Source organism: Grammomys surdaster, unplaced genomic scaffold, assembly GCF_004785775.1.
Source record: "Grammomys surdaster isolate TR1022 unplaced genomic scaffold, NIH_TR_1.0 124552, whole genome shotgun sequence".
NCBI classification, from domain to species: domain Eukaryota; kingdom Metazoa; phylum Chordata; class Mammalia; order Rodentia; family Muridae; genus Grammomys; species Grammomys surdaster.
In genome coordinates this window covers 228,050-240,991 of record NW_021619534.1, presented here as the reverse complement: position 1 = coordinate 240,991, position 12,942 = coordinate 228,050, and the positions used below count along the sequence as shown (strand labels likewise).

The 12,942-nt window shown below is 44.5% G+C and overlaps 1 protein-coding gene across 2 annotated transcripts in view; it reads right to left on the bottom strand.

Moving 5' to 3' along the window:
• Positions 1–12,942, bottom strand: part of Dgkd (diacylglycerol kinase delta) — a 93,441-nt gene that overhangs the window by 19,727 nt on the left and 60,772 nt on the right. For both annotated transcript variants that reach the window (XM_028784652.1, XM_028784651.1), the window contains exons 4-10: positions 8,555–8,659; positions 8,139–8,271; positions 7,407–7,513; positions 6,937–7,062; positions 6,012–6,114; positions 5,274–5,436; positions 2,327–2,435 (exon numbers count right to left, since the gene is read on the bottom strand). In XM_028784652.1, the coding sequence (XP_028640485.1) occupies positions 2,327–2,435; positions 5,274–5,436; positions 6,012–6,114; positions 6,937–7,062; positions 7,407–7,513; positions 8,139–8,271; positions 8,555–8,659 (846 nt within the window). The remainder of the gene's footprint in view (positions 1–2,326; positions 2,436–5,273; positions 5,437–6,011; positions 6,115–6,936; positions 7,063–7,406; positions 7,514–8,138; positions 8,272–8,554; positions 8,660–12,942) is intronic.

Here is a 12,942-nt window from a genome sequence, read left to right as displayed (position 1 = left end):
ATCCCCAGCCCTTCCTCACTTATTTACATGTCTTGGCAATCAATTCTTGAAACCTCCTGGTTTCTACAACCTCTCCCTTCCCAAAGACACTGAAATACTCAGACCTGAGGAATCATTCTGTAACTCCTCAAACATCTCTCTACCCTACTATGTATCTCATTCATTGATGCCAAATTCACTTTCCAAAAGCTGTCACTAGTATCATTCCACACCACTAAAAGTCCCCCCACTGACTTCTAGGTCCTATCAAAAGCCATGCTAAGGCTGTCAGAACATACAAGAACTAGTCTGTACCCATTTACCTATGAGGTAGTGGTTCCCCAAATTGGCCCCAGCCCTGCTATCTCCTCCTAGACTTAACAGAGGGCAAAAGTAAGGGAAGAAAGCAGAACAGAGAAGAAGGAAGGGGCAAGTATGAACTCTAGTAAAGTCTGCTGTCAGTAGAGAGACCAAGGGTTGTAACTGTCCTAGGGAGGGCCACTCTCAGCAGCCTATGGATGGCCCAGACAAGGGGAGATACAACAGAGCTGGGGTCATTTGGGCAAGCCAGAAACTAGCTTGAAGTGGGGAAAGAGGAAGACCAACATATCAGAAATAGTTGTGGGGTTTCTCCTTAGGCCCTGGATGCATGAAGATATTCAGGCAATGTAGGAGCTGAGTGACAGGCAAGGTTGGAAACCTGCAACATTACAATACCCAAAAAACCCAGAGTGTCCCCCAAATCGACATGGCATCAAACTCCAGTGAGTCACAAAGCTTTCCCCATAGGAAAAGTGTGAAGGAGAAGGATGGGACCCATGAGGTTTGACCATATAGCATGTACTAGAAGCTAGGAGAAGAAATACTAACTACCACATACAGGGCTGGGGAAGCCAGGGGTGCAGGGGAGAGAGTGGACAGAGCTCCAAAGAGCACAAAGAAGCCATAGGAAACAAGTGTTCACGGAACTTGACTAAGTACAAGAACCACATTCATAGCCTTCCTAGCAAGCCAAACATTAAGCTCAAAAGCCAGTCAGCAAGGCTGTATACTGTAATCCCACCACTGAGGGGTGCTGCTTCTTTTCCTAAAGTTATGGTGTGCCTATCAGTAAATCCTGGACCATCTCTTCTCCAGACAATACACAAAATACGATTGGTGAGTAAGACTAGACAAACACAAAATCACTGAAAACTAAAGAACAAAAAAAAAAAAATTGAAAAAAATGACAAGCCAGAAAACTAGGAAAATCAGTCTGTCTTGTTTTGTTGTTGTCATTTCAAGACAGTATTCCTCTGTGTATCGCTAGCTATCCTGGAACTCTGCAAACCAGGCTGGCTTCAAATTCACAGAGATTCATCTGCCTCTCTGTATCCCAAGTGCTGGGCCAGGATTAAAAGCATGTGCCACCACCGCCTGGCAGGAAAAAAACTGATCTTTACTGACAGACAGGTGAGGTGCTGGCAGAACAATGATGGTGAGACAGCCATTTTTATTTTGTACATATGATTACCTCAACAGAAAACAAGGCAAAAACCATGAACAGGGGATTCATTTAAAACAGCTTTCCAATAAAACTGTGTTTGACATTATTATTACTATTATTATTGTTATTAGTATTATTTTAAATTAACACTTTCTGCTTACACACTTGGGCAAAACAAAAAGAATGAGCCTCAAGGCCAAGGAAGATTCCATGACACCTGGAATGTGAACTGGAGCATCCCTGACAAGTGCAAGGGGGTCCTCAAAGAGAAGATTCTAGAACATAAACAGGATTTTGGCAAGGTTGTCTCAGCCCTCTACCTCCTGGCACTAGAGGAGAAGTGCTAACTCAGATCCTCCCACTGCATCCCATGGGGAACTGCCACTCTGAGCTGTTCATGGAGCAGAGTATAGAAATACACACACACACACCACTATTTCAACAGTTCAGTAACCAACTCACAGGTGAATATCAGATGAACGGTGTGCATTTTGACACAATCTGAGCAATGGTTATGACAGTATGCACGATGGCTAATTGCCAAAAAGGGAGACTGGGGGTAAAAATTCAATGAACACAGTAAGAAATCAGGATAATGTATTTTTACTTTAGTGTTAAAAACTAGGCAATTAGGTTCAATGAACCACAACTCAAACTTTAGAGGTTGAGAATTCTTTCTTCCTTTCTTCTCAAGACAGAGGCAGCCACAATTAGGGACATCACCTCCCAGGACTATAGCCCCCACACTCATTCCATACACATAGAGCCTGATGCCAAGGTGTTTTCACAGCTCCCCTGACCTACATGGTTTTCCCATTCATCCGTCACAGTGGGGTGTTCCTCAACACCTATTTGTAGTACCTGTTTGTGAAGGTTGAGGCTGTCAATTTCAGAGAGGACCCAGCCAACACTGCCATCCCCGCCACAAACCAGAATCCGGAAGGTGTCAAACTTCTGAAATAACCGTAAGCTGTAGAAGAATGGGAAGCCAGGGAAATGAGTACACTCTAAAAACCAATGATGGGTCTGTCTGTCCTAAGCTGAGAGGAACACCTGTTCCATGTGGTGAAACCTGGACCCAGGCTATGCCCAGGTATGTATACACAGGGTCTACAAGGTTACCAAGATGTCTATCTGCTAAGCCCCTCTGCTCAGGGCCCATTTTTATCTACATGAATGACGTGGTGTCAGATCCCAGCAGTTCCTCCAACCAGAAACAAGAAGAAGATAATACACACATTTCAGAGTACCATGACAGTCTCACTTGATGTCACCTCCTAGGAGGACTTGTGGGCAGTCTTCCATATCCCAGCCAAATACCGGGCCCAAGAATCCTCACTCTTGCTTTTCCTCATTCATGTGCTAGCCCAGCCCTCCCTTCCCCGAGTAAAGGCAGCTAGGCTCAGCCTCTATTGCTGCTCTGAGTCCTTAAGGAGCCTCCAAAAAAAAAAAAAAAAACCACCTTCTCAAACGAGAGTTCTAACATATGTTTTGTCTAATGGCTTGCTAACTAAGAGGAAAGAGTCAAACATCTCAGCAAATAATTGGAGCCCTCTCTGATAAGTATCTGATGCCCTCGGCTCCCCCCAAGGTCTGACCCAGTCCCTACCATGCATATAGGAGAAGGTGAAGGCAAGAGTATAGAGTGGGCACACTGTACCTCCTAAGAAGCTAGGACACTGGAGACAGTAAAACACTACCTTAACATAGTCTCCCTCACTGCAGACCCCAAAGAAACCAGTGCCTCCCTCCTTCCATTCAAGTAACTATACACACATGCTGCCTTCTCACCAGGGACCTTGCAGACTCTGTCTCCAATAGAGCTGGCTGCAGAGCAAATTCTCAGAACACAAGCTAGGAAGGGCAGTAAGACATTGCCTCAGATTTGAACCTAATGTCTGAGCATCAAGGCTGCATTTGACTTCCAAGGGTTAAGAAAAATATTTACATATATCCTTTCAATGTTCACCAATGAGGACCCCTGCTCTCAGGAGAAGCAGAGGTCAACCGAGGCCAGAACTCAGGTAGGTAACAAACTGTATGATGTCAGGTGCTTCCCAGAAACAGAAAATGAGTAAACCAATTGTCATGCCATCTCTTCTAGACCTCCGTGTCACATCAACCTCTGCTCAGCTCCAGCTGTATATCAAGGAGCTCTTGCACGTCAAAGTCCAGCTCACCTGCCACAGTACTGTGAAGTTTTCAAGCAATTATCCCTACCCGAGCCTGTTCAGTGTAGTGTAAACAGTAGATATGATATTTTCAATATCCCTACAGAACTGAGACTAACTAGTTCCTCGTTAACCTCAGAAAGAATGGATCTGTGCCATTCAGAAAACAGGTATCTGCAGAATTCCAGAAATGCTGCTTTTGAGCAAACAGCTTGTAGGAGGCCACTTGTGATTGTCTTCCAGCAAGCTGTGCAGCAAGTGAGCAAGTACAGAAAAAAACAAACACTGAAGGCCCAGCACCCAAGAGTGATGGGCAGCATGAGCCCCACAGCTTAGGCACAGAGAGGAAAAAGTCAGGCTCAAGCTATAGCAACATCTGACTCTAAAAGAACCTCTCCTAAGCTCCTCCCAGAACTCACAATGGAAGTAAGGGCTGCAAGCACCTTCCATTTCAATCTCCCCAAATGCTGGCATGCCCTCTGAGTCCTACCTTACAAGAACAAATGTTTCTTGCAAACCCATGGAAAATACTAAAACTAAAAGGAAAGGACACGTCTCCCTGGCTGGCAAGTAAGAAGCTTCACAACTCACTGTACCTGCATGAAGATATCACTGTGTTAAGATACAAAAGTCCCCTTGGTTTCACTGGAGAAAGGTTTTCTAAGAACTAAGCAGGCAATACAGAGAGCAAGGCGGGTCTGTAAGCACCAGCATAGAAATGTCTCAAGCACAGGAGCTGATGCATGTGAACATGCTGTACATAGCAACTAGAGTAGCTGTGCATGCATGTTCACTTGGGTGTAGTGCTTTTGCAGTGGAAAGATGAAAACATCTACCATCTATTAGAAGCAGGTCCTTCATAAGTAGAATTTTGTGAGGGGCAGCTGAACTTCTTTGCTATTTGAGATTTCTTTATAAAAATTTTTTATTTTATGTATACTGCTGTTTTATTTATATGTATGTTCATGCACCATGTGTGCTGTGCCTACAGAGACAAGAAGAAGGTGTTGGATAATATCCTGCAACTGGAATTATAAACAGCTGACCTGATGTGTTTATAAAAAGATAAAGAGAGGGGGGATATGTTCTATGAAGGTATAGTGAGGTGTGGGGGAAGAGGGGGGCTCAGCAGGTCCATGTTGAGGCATCCCTTCCCCCTGAGGGACCAGTCACACGATGGTATAGCATAGAATAGAGTTTATTCAGGGCATGGGGAGGAGAGTTAAGAGGGGAGTAAAAGCAGAGAAAGGCAGAGAGAGGGAGAGAGTAGAGAAGTAGAGGCTGGTCATGAGCACATGGCGGGGGGGATGGGGAGAGAGGGGATAAGGGAAGCATAGAAAGAGCAAGAGAGCGAGGAAGGGGCAAGCAGCCCCTTTTATATTGAGTCAGGCATACCTGGCTGTTGCCAGGCAGCTGTGGGGCAGAGCTTAGACAGAATGCTAAGAGTTGTGAGCTGCCATGTAGGTACTGGGAATCAAACTTGGGTCCTCTCAAGAGCAGCCAATGCTCCTATGTACTAAGCCATCTCTCCAGAACTAAAAAAAGAAAAATCTTATTTTTGATCCTTTTAAAACGAGTATGTCTTATCTACAAAACACTGTAAATTCCTAGAATGGAATGTCTCATACAATCCCTACCCAAGGTGTGGTCCTCCATTCATGAGGTCAAAAACCTGGGCAGGGTTCAGCAGCTGCTTGAATCTTCTGAGAAACTTCACACCTTGATTGTCTCCACTTTTTGAATTGACAAAGACCAGCAGGGGGCTTGTACAAGATGGGGGACAGGTGGCCTTCCAGAACCCTAGAAGTGAGAGTGGAACAGGAAAGAACCCTTATAAGCTGTTGAGGTGTTGTGGACTGAATAAGCAGCAACAAGAGGCACAGAATTCACAGCGTGAGCCAGTGAGTCAGTGAGGGACAACCCAGGTGTGAGGAGGTGAGCTCACCTCACCTCACTTCACATCTTCAAGGACTCCAGATTTTCCCTCACTGCATTATGCCCTCTTCTTGCTGCCAGCCTGGCAAGAGCTCCTTCCTCTGAATCATGTACCCCAGAGACTCTTTTCATCAATCCTTTGCAGCATGTTTGTCTGTGGTCCAAACAAACATGCTAGGCTCTGCCACAGATGGTGACAGGCACAGCCCTTCAGCTCATAGCAGACCAGGACACTTCACTCAACAGCCAAGTACATCTATCAATCCTTCCAGAAAAGTGCTGGCTCAAGCTGCCAGACCTATGGCAATTCCCAGAATGTCAACTCTCCCATGCCATATCTGAGCCTAGCCTCTTGCTGATCATGTCTCAAAACTGTCAAGACATTCATCTCCAGGGCTGGTAAGGAAGGCAGCATAGAGAAATGGCATGTGAGCACCCACCATCGGAGTCAATACTGTTGAGTGCTGTGGGAGGGATGACAGACACCTTGCACAGGCCAAGTGGACACTTCATCACCAAGGACTCTTTGCAAGATGTATGAACCTGAAATAAAAATCCACATGTCACCAGGAGTCACAGTCTTCTCCTATACACCAGAAACTCTCTGGCACAGCATCTGGAAATCCCTCCCAAGAAGAGGCCAACACCATTAGAGCAGGTGGACCTGTGGCCCCAAGAACCCTGTAATCTGCCTGGCATTGCACAATAGGAGGCAAAAAATCAGATGGGGTTCTACCCAGTAGATGTCAGACATGAAACTGAACCACAGCCCTCTGCTTCCATCTCAGCTACCCTTAATTTTCAGGGCTCCTGGACAACCTGCCTTCATGTGACTAGGTTCTTTGCTAGTCACTGACAGGGTCAAAACAAGGTGTTCTTTTCAAGACACTACTCCCCACACAAGCTTTTCCCTGACCAGTGTGGGCATACAAGCAGGGCCTACGAGACTTGATACTGTGTTCAAGAGGCTACAGCCACGCTGTGGCTCCTCCTCTTTGCTTGAGGGTGTTGATCTCTATGATCATTGTCCCAGAACAAAGTTCTCTCAGTGCTCCTCATAAGTGTCCCTACTCTCACTCACAGAAAAGTTCATGAATCTGTCCCAAAAGACCCCTTCACAACCTGCTGAGATGCTACTTGGAACAGATATGGTACTTTCTGTGTAAAAGATAGGATCAAAGTCAAAGGAAAGGAATTAACAAAACTGTCAAAAATGAGAATGATCAGGCCCAAGTGAGACAGTCAAGACTCAGAGCTTTTAGAAAGCCTCTGGGGTAAATTCAGGAGTTAGGAAGGAGAGAAACAAAGCCCGGAGCCCAGAGTGTATCCACATACCCATAGGCAGGACACACAGGACCTACTCACCATGGCCTTGCACCAGAGGCAGCGCCAGTCCTGCAGGCGCAACACGCTGCCACAAGTCTTGTCACACACAATACACTTGGCACTCACAGGCAGGTTCCCTTCCAACCACTGGTGGGGCATGGCAATCTACAGACCAAGCAGGGACATGCTAGAGACATCCCAGAGTTCCAATACAGGGTTCAGCTGGGCACCCCAGGACAGAAGTGCTCTTTTCAAGACACTCCTCCCCACACAAGCTTGTCCCTGATGGCCAGTGTGGGCAGGGACAAGCAGGGTCTATGAGGTACCTCCCACACCACAGCACCTACTAGGAAGGAAGATAGCCAGACTTAATGGAATTAGGGCAGAGTTGAGAGTACAACGACCACAAAGGTCCAGATCCTAATATGATATCTTAAATGACAAGTGTAGGGGAGGGCAGGAAATAGGAGGTGCTCTGCAGGTCACAAGCAGAATCCCCCTGGACATACCCCATCCTCATCCTCAATGATATCCTTCCCAATTGAGGCCAATGTGGTCCACTTGCAGTTACTGGTTGCACGCACAGCACACCGTTTGTGAGCCTTAAACTTACACACTGTGGAAAAAGAAATACACAATCCTTCAAGCTTCAGCTTCAATAGGAGCCTCCCTGTAGGGCAAATGGCTGCTTAGTAAAGTTAGGGTGGAACGAGCTCTTGAGGTCAGTCACTTGGTGCTGCAACTCGTAACCACAGAGCATGGGGAGAACTGGTGGAGAAGCATGGGGTGAGCAACTGAGGCTCTGCAGACCATGCTGACCCCCATCACAGCACCTCACCTCTATCCAGCAGACAAGCAGACTCACAAAATACGATGGAACTGAAATCTGAAATTCATCTAACTCCACATTACAGAATACTCTTCTTTTGGATTTTTTATCCATTTAAGATAAACGTAAAACAAGCTGCATCCACAGCACACAACCAGAAAGGGCCCGCACCTTCTGTCTCCTCATTGCTACTTTCTTTCTGCTCATGCTGCAGAAGTTCAGTAAGTAAAAGACACCCAAGATCTGAGTCCTCTGTGAGAAGATCAAGAAGAATGGAGTGGTGGGGACCTCTCCCTCTTGACTACCCTCAGGCAGCTATACCTATTTATTAAGACTGTATTTGAATTTTAAACAAATATCAAGTAAAACCTCCAGTCACCTTTCACCAGAGTAACAAATGTAGCTTTCTTACCTTCACAGGATAGCCCATGGGATGTGACCCCTGACAAAACTTCACGACACACGTTGCAATAGGTTGGTCGTGCATGGGAACAAGCATACCAGTTGTGCATCCCTGAGAAATGGTCCATGCTATATTGGGTAGGCTGGAAGAGTGACACAAAGAGGGAAAAGATAATATTTCTCTTTGGAATTCTTTAATGCAGCAACTTAGAATTACATAAAGTACCCCAGAGAGGTTCACGAACAACAGGACCAGAGCCTTGACAGGTCCATCAAAATAAAGAGCCATGGGCCTCAATTTTACAAGACAAACTCTGGGGTCTACTTGAAAGATACTCTGGGGTGAGGGGTAGGGGTGGGGTGGATCAGAGCGAAGGCAAGAGAGGAAATAGCAGGCACCCATAGACAATATGCTTCTCTTTTAACCTCAAAATGCTCTTTGTTCTGGACAGTCTTGAGTGCTGCAATCCAATCTTCCATTTCTTTCCTGTTGTCCGCACACAAGATGAGCTTCCTACAAGGAGTGATGACCTAGAAGAAGAACATCACGGTCCATGTACCCATGAACAAGGGCAATGCTGACAGCTACAAAACTTTATCTACATATGCTGTGGTGGTTTGAATATGCTTGGCCGAAGAAGTAGCACTATTAGGAGGCATGGCCTTGTGGGAGGAAGTGTGTCACTGTGGGGGTGGGCTATGAGACTTTCCTTCTACCTACCTAGAGACAGCCTTCTCCTGTTTGCCTTTGGAACAAGATATAAAACTCTCAGCTCCTCCAGTGCCATACCTGCCTGGATACTGACATGCTTCATGCCATGATGATAGTCTATAAGCCAGCCTCAATTAAATGTCCTTTATAAGAGTTACCTTGATCATGGTGTCTGTTCACAACAGTGAAACTCTAAGACAGAAGTGTATATTTGCAGGGAAAATATTTCACTCAGGCATTCACATTGAACAGATCATATAAGTAGTTATCATGTATCACCGTAAACCAAGAAGCAATTTCAAGCCAAAAAATCAATGGCATCCCATTATCTCCTCCTGCTACCGATCTGAGTGAACACTTAGAACTCACTGCTCACACATAGGAAATGAGCCCTGGAAAACTGAAAAAGAGAAGCAAAGAAATGTAGAGCTAATGGCCAGCACATGAATCACATAGCAAGTCCGACTCAGTTACTCTACACTAACATAAGCATGCACTGCACATAAGACAACAGAGCAACAGCCAGCTTCCACAGTGAGGAACTAAGCAATTGAGCTGGGACGACGACACACAACCGGAGCTAGCCAACAAACAGGAAGGAGGGTATGAAGAGTTTATAAACTAATGAGAAGCTTTCTGAGGAAGAAAGGCTCAGATTCACAGAAGAATAGAAAGCGCTAATAAAGGAACGCAAGGACACTGAATTGGTGTCACCACAGAAGGGAGAAATAGCCTCTTTTTTCTTTTCAGATTGGTAAAGTTCTAGAAGATAACATGTAGACTTGCTGAAGCTGTAGAAGAGGCATTCTCAAGCACTGATGGGAGGCAAACAGGTACAAACAATTTAGAGAAAAAAGTGACAAGGTTTATCAAAAAATGTCACAACCTCTTAATTTTACTGTAGAATGATACAGGACAAGCAAGACGGCTCGGCAGGTATGGCTCTCACTACCCAGCCTAATAACCTGAGTTCATTCCCCAAGACCTGCACAGTGGGAGGAGAGAACCAACTCCTGCCAGCTCTCCTCTGACCTCCACACAAGTATAATATCTATGCATACACATAAATAAACAAAAACATGTAATAAAATAATATAAATGTTTAAGTGATTCCAAAATCAAATCTATACAAAACAAAGTTTGAGTAGAAGTTCCTTTTTTTATGTCTTTTTCCTCTATTTTGATTACCTTAAAAAGGAAGGAAAGAAGGACGGGAGGGAGGGAGGGAAGGAGAGAGGGAGGGAGGGGAGGAAGACTTCCTTCCATTTATAAGCTACATGCAAACAAAGAATGTATTTATACTCCCTGTATAAACAGAAGCATAATACAGATATCACTTCCTACCTCTGCTTTCTCTCCTAATTGTATATCCGAGCCTCTACGTCTGACAGCACACAGCTCCTAGTTCTACCTCACAGGAGCACAGCAGTCTATGATACAGACTAGCTTCTCAGCCAGTCCTGTTTACCACTGGGAATTCTGACATTGTTTAAAATCTTTTGCTATTTCATGGAGTACCTCAATGAATGATCTTTTACTATTTTTACAGTATATCTCTGGCTCAAATTCCTAGAAGTGAAAGAGAGTAAATTTACATGAAACCTTACTAAATGTTGCCAAATTCCCTTCTGCAAGTGCTGGACATCCCCCACCGAATTCCCACCAGTAAGTTTAGGAAAGTGCCTACTTCTAGGGAGATCTTCACAAGCAAATGTTTTTAACTTTCACATTTGTACCCATCTTATCTACTTCAACTTATATTAAGAAGACCCAATTGAGAAACATGACATTCAAGTGTTGTGATTTTGTCTGGGACTCAGAACACACAGAAGTGGTGTTCTTTCTAGCAACTGAGGTTCACAAAGAGAAGACGAACAGAACTGGGTCTCCAATAAATGTTTTGTTTACTCTCAGGTTTCCAGGGTTCCTAGAATGAAGACTCTGAGGACACACTGGACACAGGCTTGGGAAAAGCCAGGAGCATACTAAAATGAAGACAGAGACAACAGGCAAGGAGCACTGCCTTCTGAGAGCAGGCACCCTGCGGGCTTCACTCTTACCACCCACACCACCCACTAGCTTGCTGGAAGTCTGCTCCAGAGCTGAGTTTCCAAGAACATGAAGGTGAAGCTGCCACCCAGAGAAAACTCACATTGGAGAAAGACAGACCTACAACCACCTCAGACGTTCACAAGGACCACAGTGTGAGGTCCAGAAGTGGGGTTAGCCAGGGCTTTAGACATGGCTGGAGATGGTGGTGGAAACTGAAGCCCTGCTCATCATTCTTGCTCTTCTGCAAAGTTTGCAAACTCTCCTTAATGACTTCCTCTAGCATGGCCTCAAAATGTGAGCATTTTCAAGAACATGTACTTGACACTTGCTCAGAGACAGCAGGGTACCAGGGCACTCACAGAGGTGAACTATGAGGAGTTCACACATCCCCTTCTATACTGATGCTATGTCTACCACTTCCACAGCTATGAGAAGAACTGCTGCATTATTCCAGCACACACTGGAAAAACGGATATTTGTCCCCTCCTCTAATCTAGCCCTACATATTCTGAAAAAATGTGCAAACCCGTTATGCTTAAAGCCAATGAGTCAATAAATCAAATGATCAATGGTGTCTTTCCTTAGCCTAAACAGCATAGCAAAGGCTAAGCTAGCAGATGTCAAGGAACCTGAGTTTGGATTTCCTTCTTTTAAACTTACACCTGCTCTATAGTGAGGAAGCTCAAAACAGACACTAACCTGAAGCTTACTTAGCTTCATTGGTTGAATGTAGCAAGTCCATTGCTTTTCTGGAAAGGGGGTGATCAAAGCCCCGAGAGGGCAGTGCAGGGACACAACCTCTTGCCTTGAGCCAATACCACATTTTTGTCCCCTGGTTCCAAAGCTCCATAACTTGTAGCAGGTGCTTTTCCAACTCCTGTTTCCATTTCCCCATCTGAAAATAGGTACTAATGTACTACCACATCTTAGCTCTGTCAGGGTGTATGTCAGCAGCACCTCACTGTCACTGTCCCAGTACTCCCATGTGATATGACCAAAAGACAGTTCATGTGGACACTGCATTCTTGAAATAGTTCTAAACAGCCCAGCTAATGGAATGAGAGTATCACAGCAAGTTCTAGCAAATAAAGTTAGCCTCCTGGTCTTTTCCAGTCCACATTTCTGTAATACTTGCTTGGTATTATTCCTCCCAAGAGAAATGCGAATTGAAAGTATAGACTCAAAAGTTTATTTTACTTGCATTTATTTATTATGTGTGTGTGTTGGGGGGGGTGTTTCATGTCACAACACACATGTGGAGATCAGAGTACAAGCTTCGGAAGTCAGTTCCTTATCCTCTGAGTCATCTACAGCCCCCCCTCCCAGAAACTTTTTAACTTATCAGATTCATAGAGTTCATAGTCTGATAGCAGGTTACGCTAATTCTCAAGGCAGAGTCTAAGAAACCACAATTTTTATGGAGAGTATATTGTAAAATCTGGTGAGCTTTAAAATTTAGACTTTTATCTCAGCAGAAGCACTTCTATAAATTTACCCAATCCTTCACCTGCATAAGAAACCACACACTGCATATAAAGTTATTCAGAGAAGCACTCATAAAGATGGAAGCTAAGAAATCCCTCATGTGCTGACAGTTACAAAGATGGCAGCTACAGTAATTATAATGTGTTTATACAGTAGACACCACACTGACACTAAAAAGTCAGAACCTCTGCAGCACAGCTCCCAAAACACACAAACAATAAAACAAGTACAGCAACCATGTGGTGCAGAGGAAAAAGCAGTATCAGTTACGCCTGGGAAATATTTCACATCTGTTTCTTATAATTTCTGTACCATTTATCACCAACTTGTAGCACCAACTTAAAAAACAGCCTTAAACTTACAATACACACTATGCCTTCAGAAAAGGAACTACAGAAAAGACTTCTATGTGACTTAGACATGACGGTACAAGCCTTTAATCCTAGTTCTTTAATACTTGTAGAAGCAGGGAGTTGAAGGCAAGCCTAGTCTACATAAGACCCTGTCTCAAAAGAAAAAAAGCTGTTTGATTAAATATGAACTTTTGTTTTGCTTCTATCTCTTC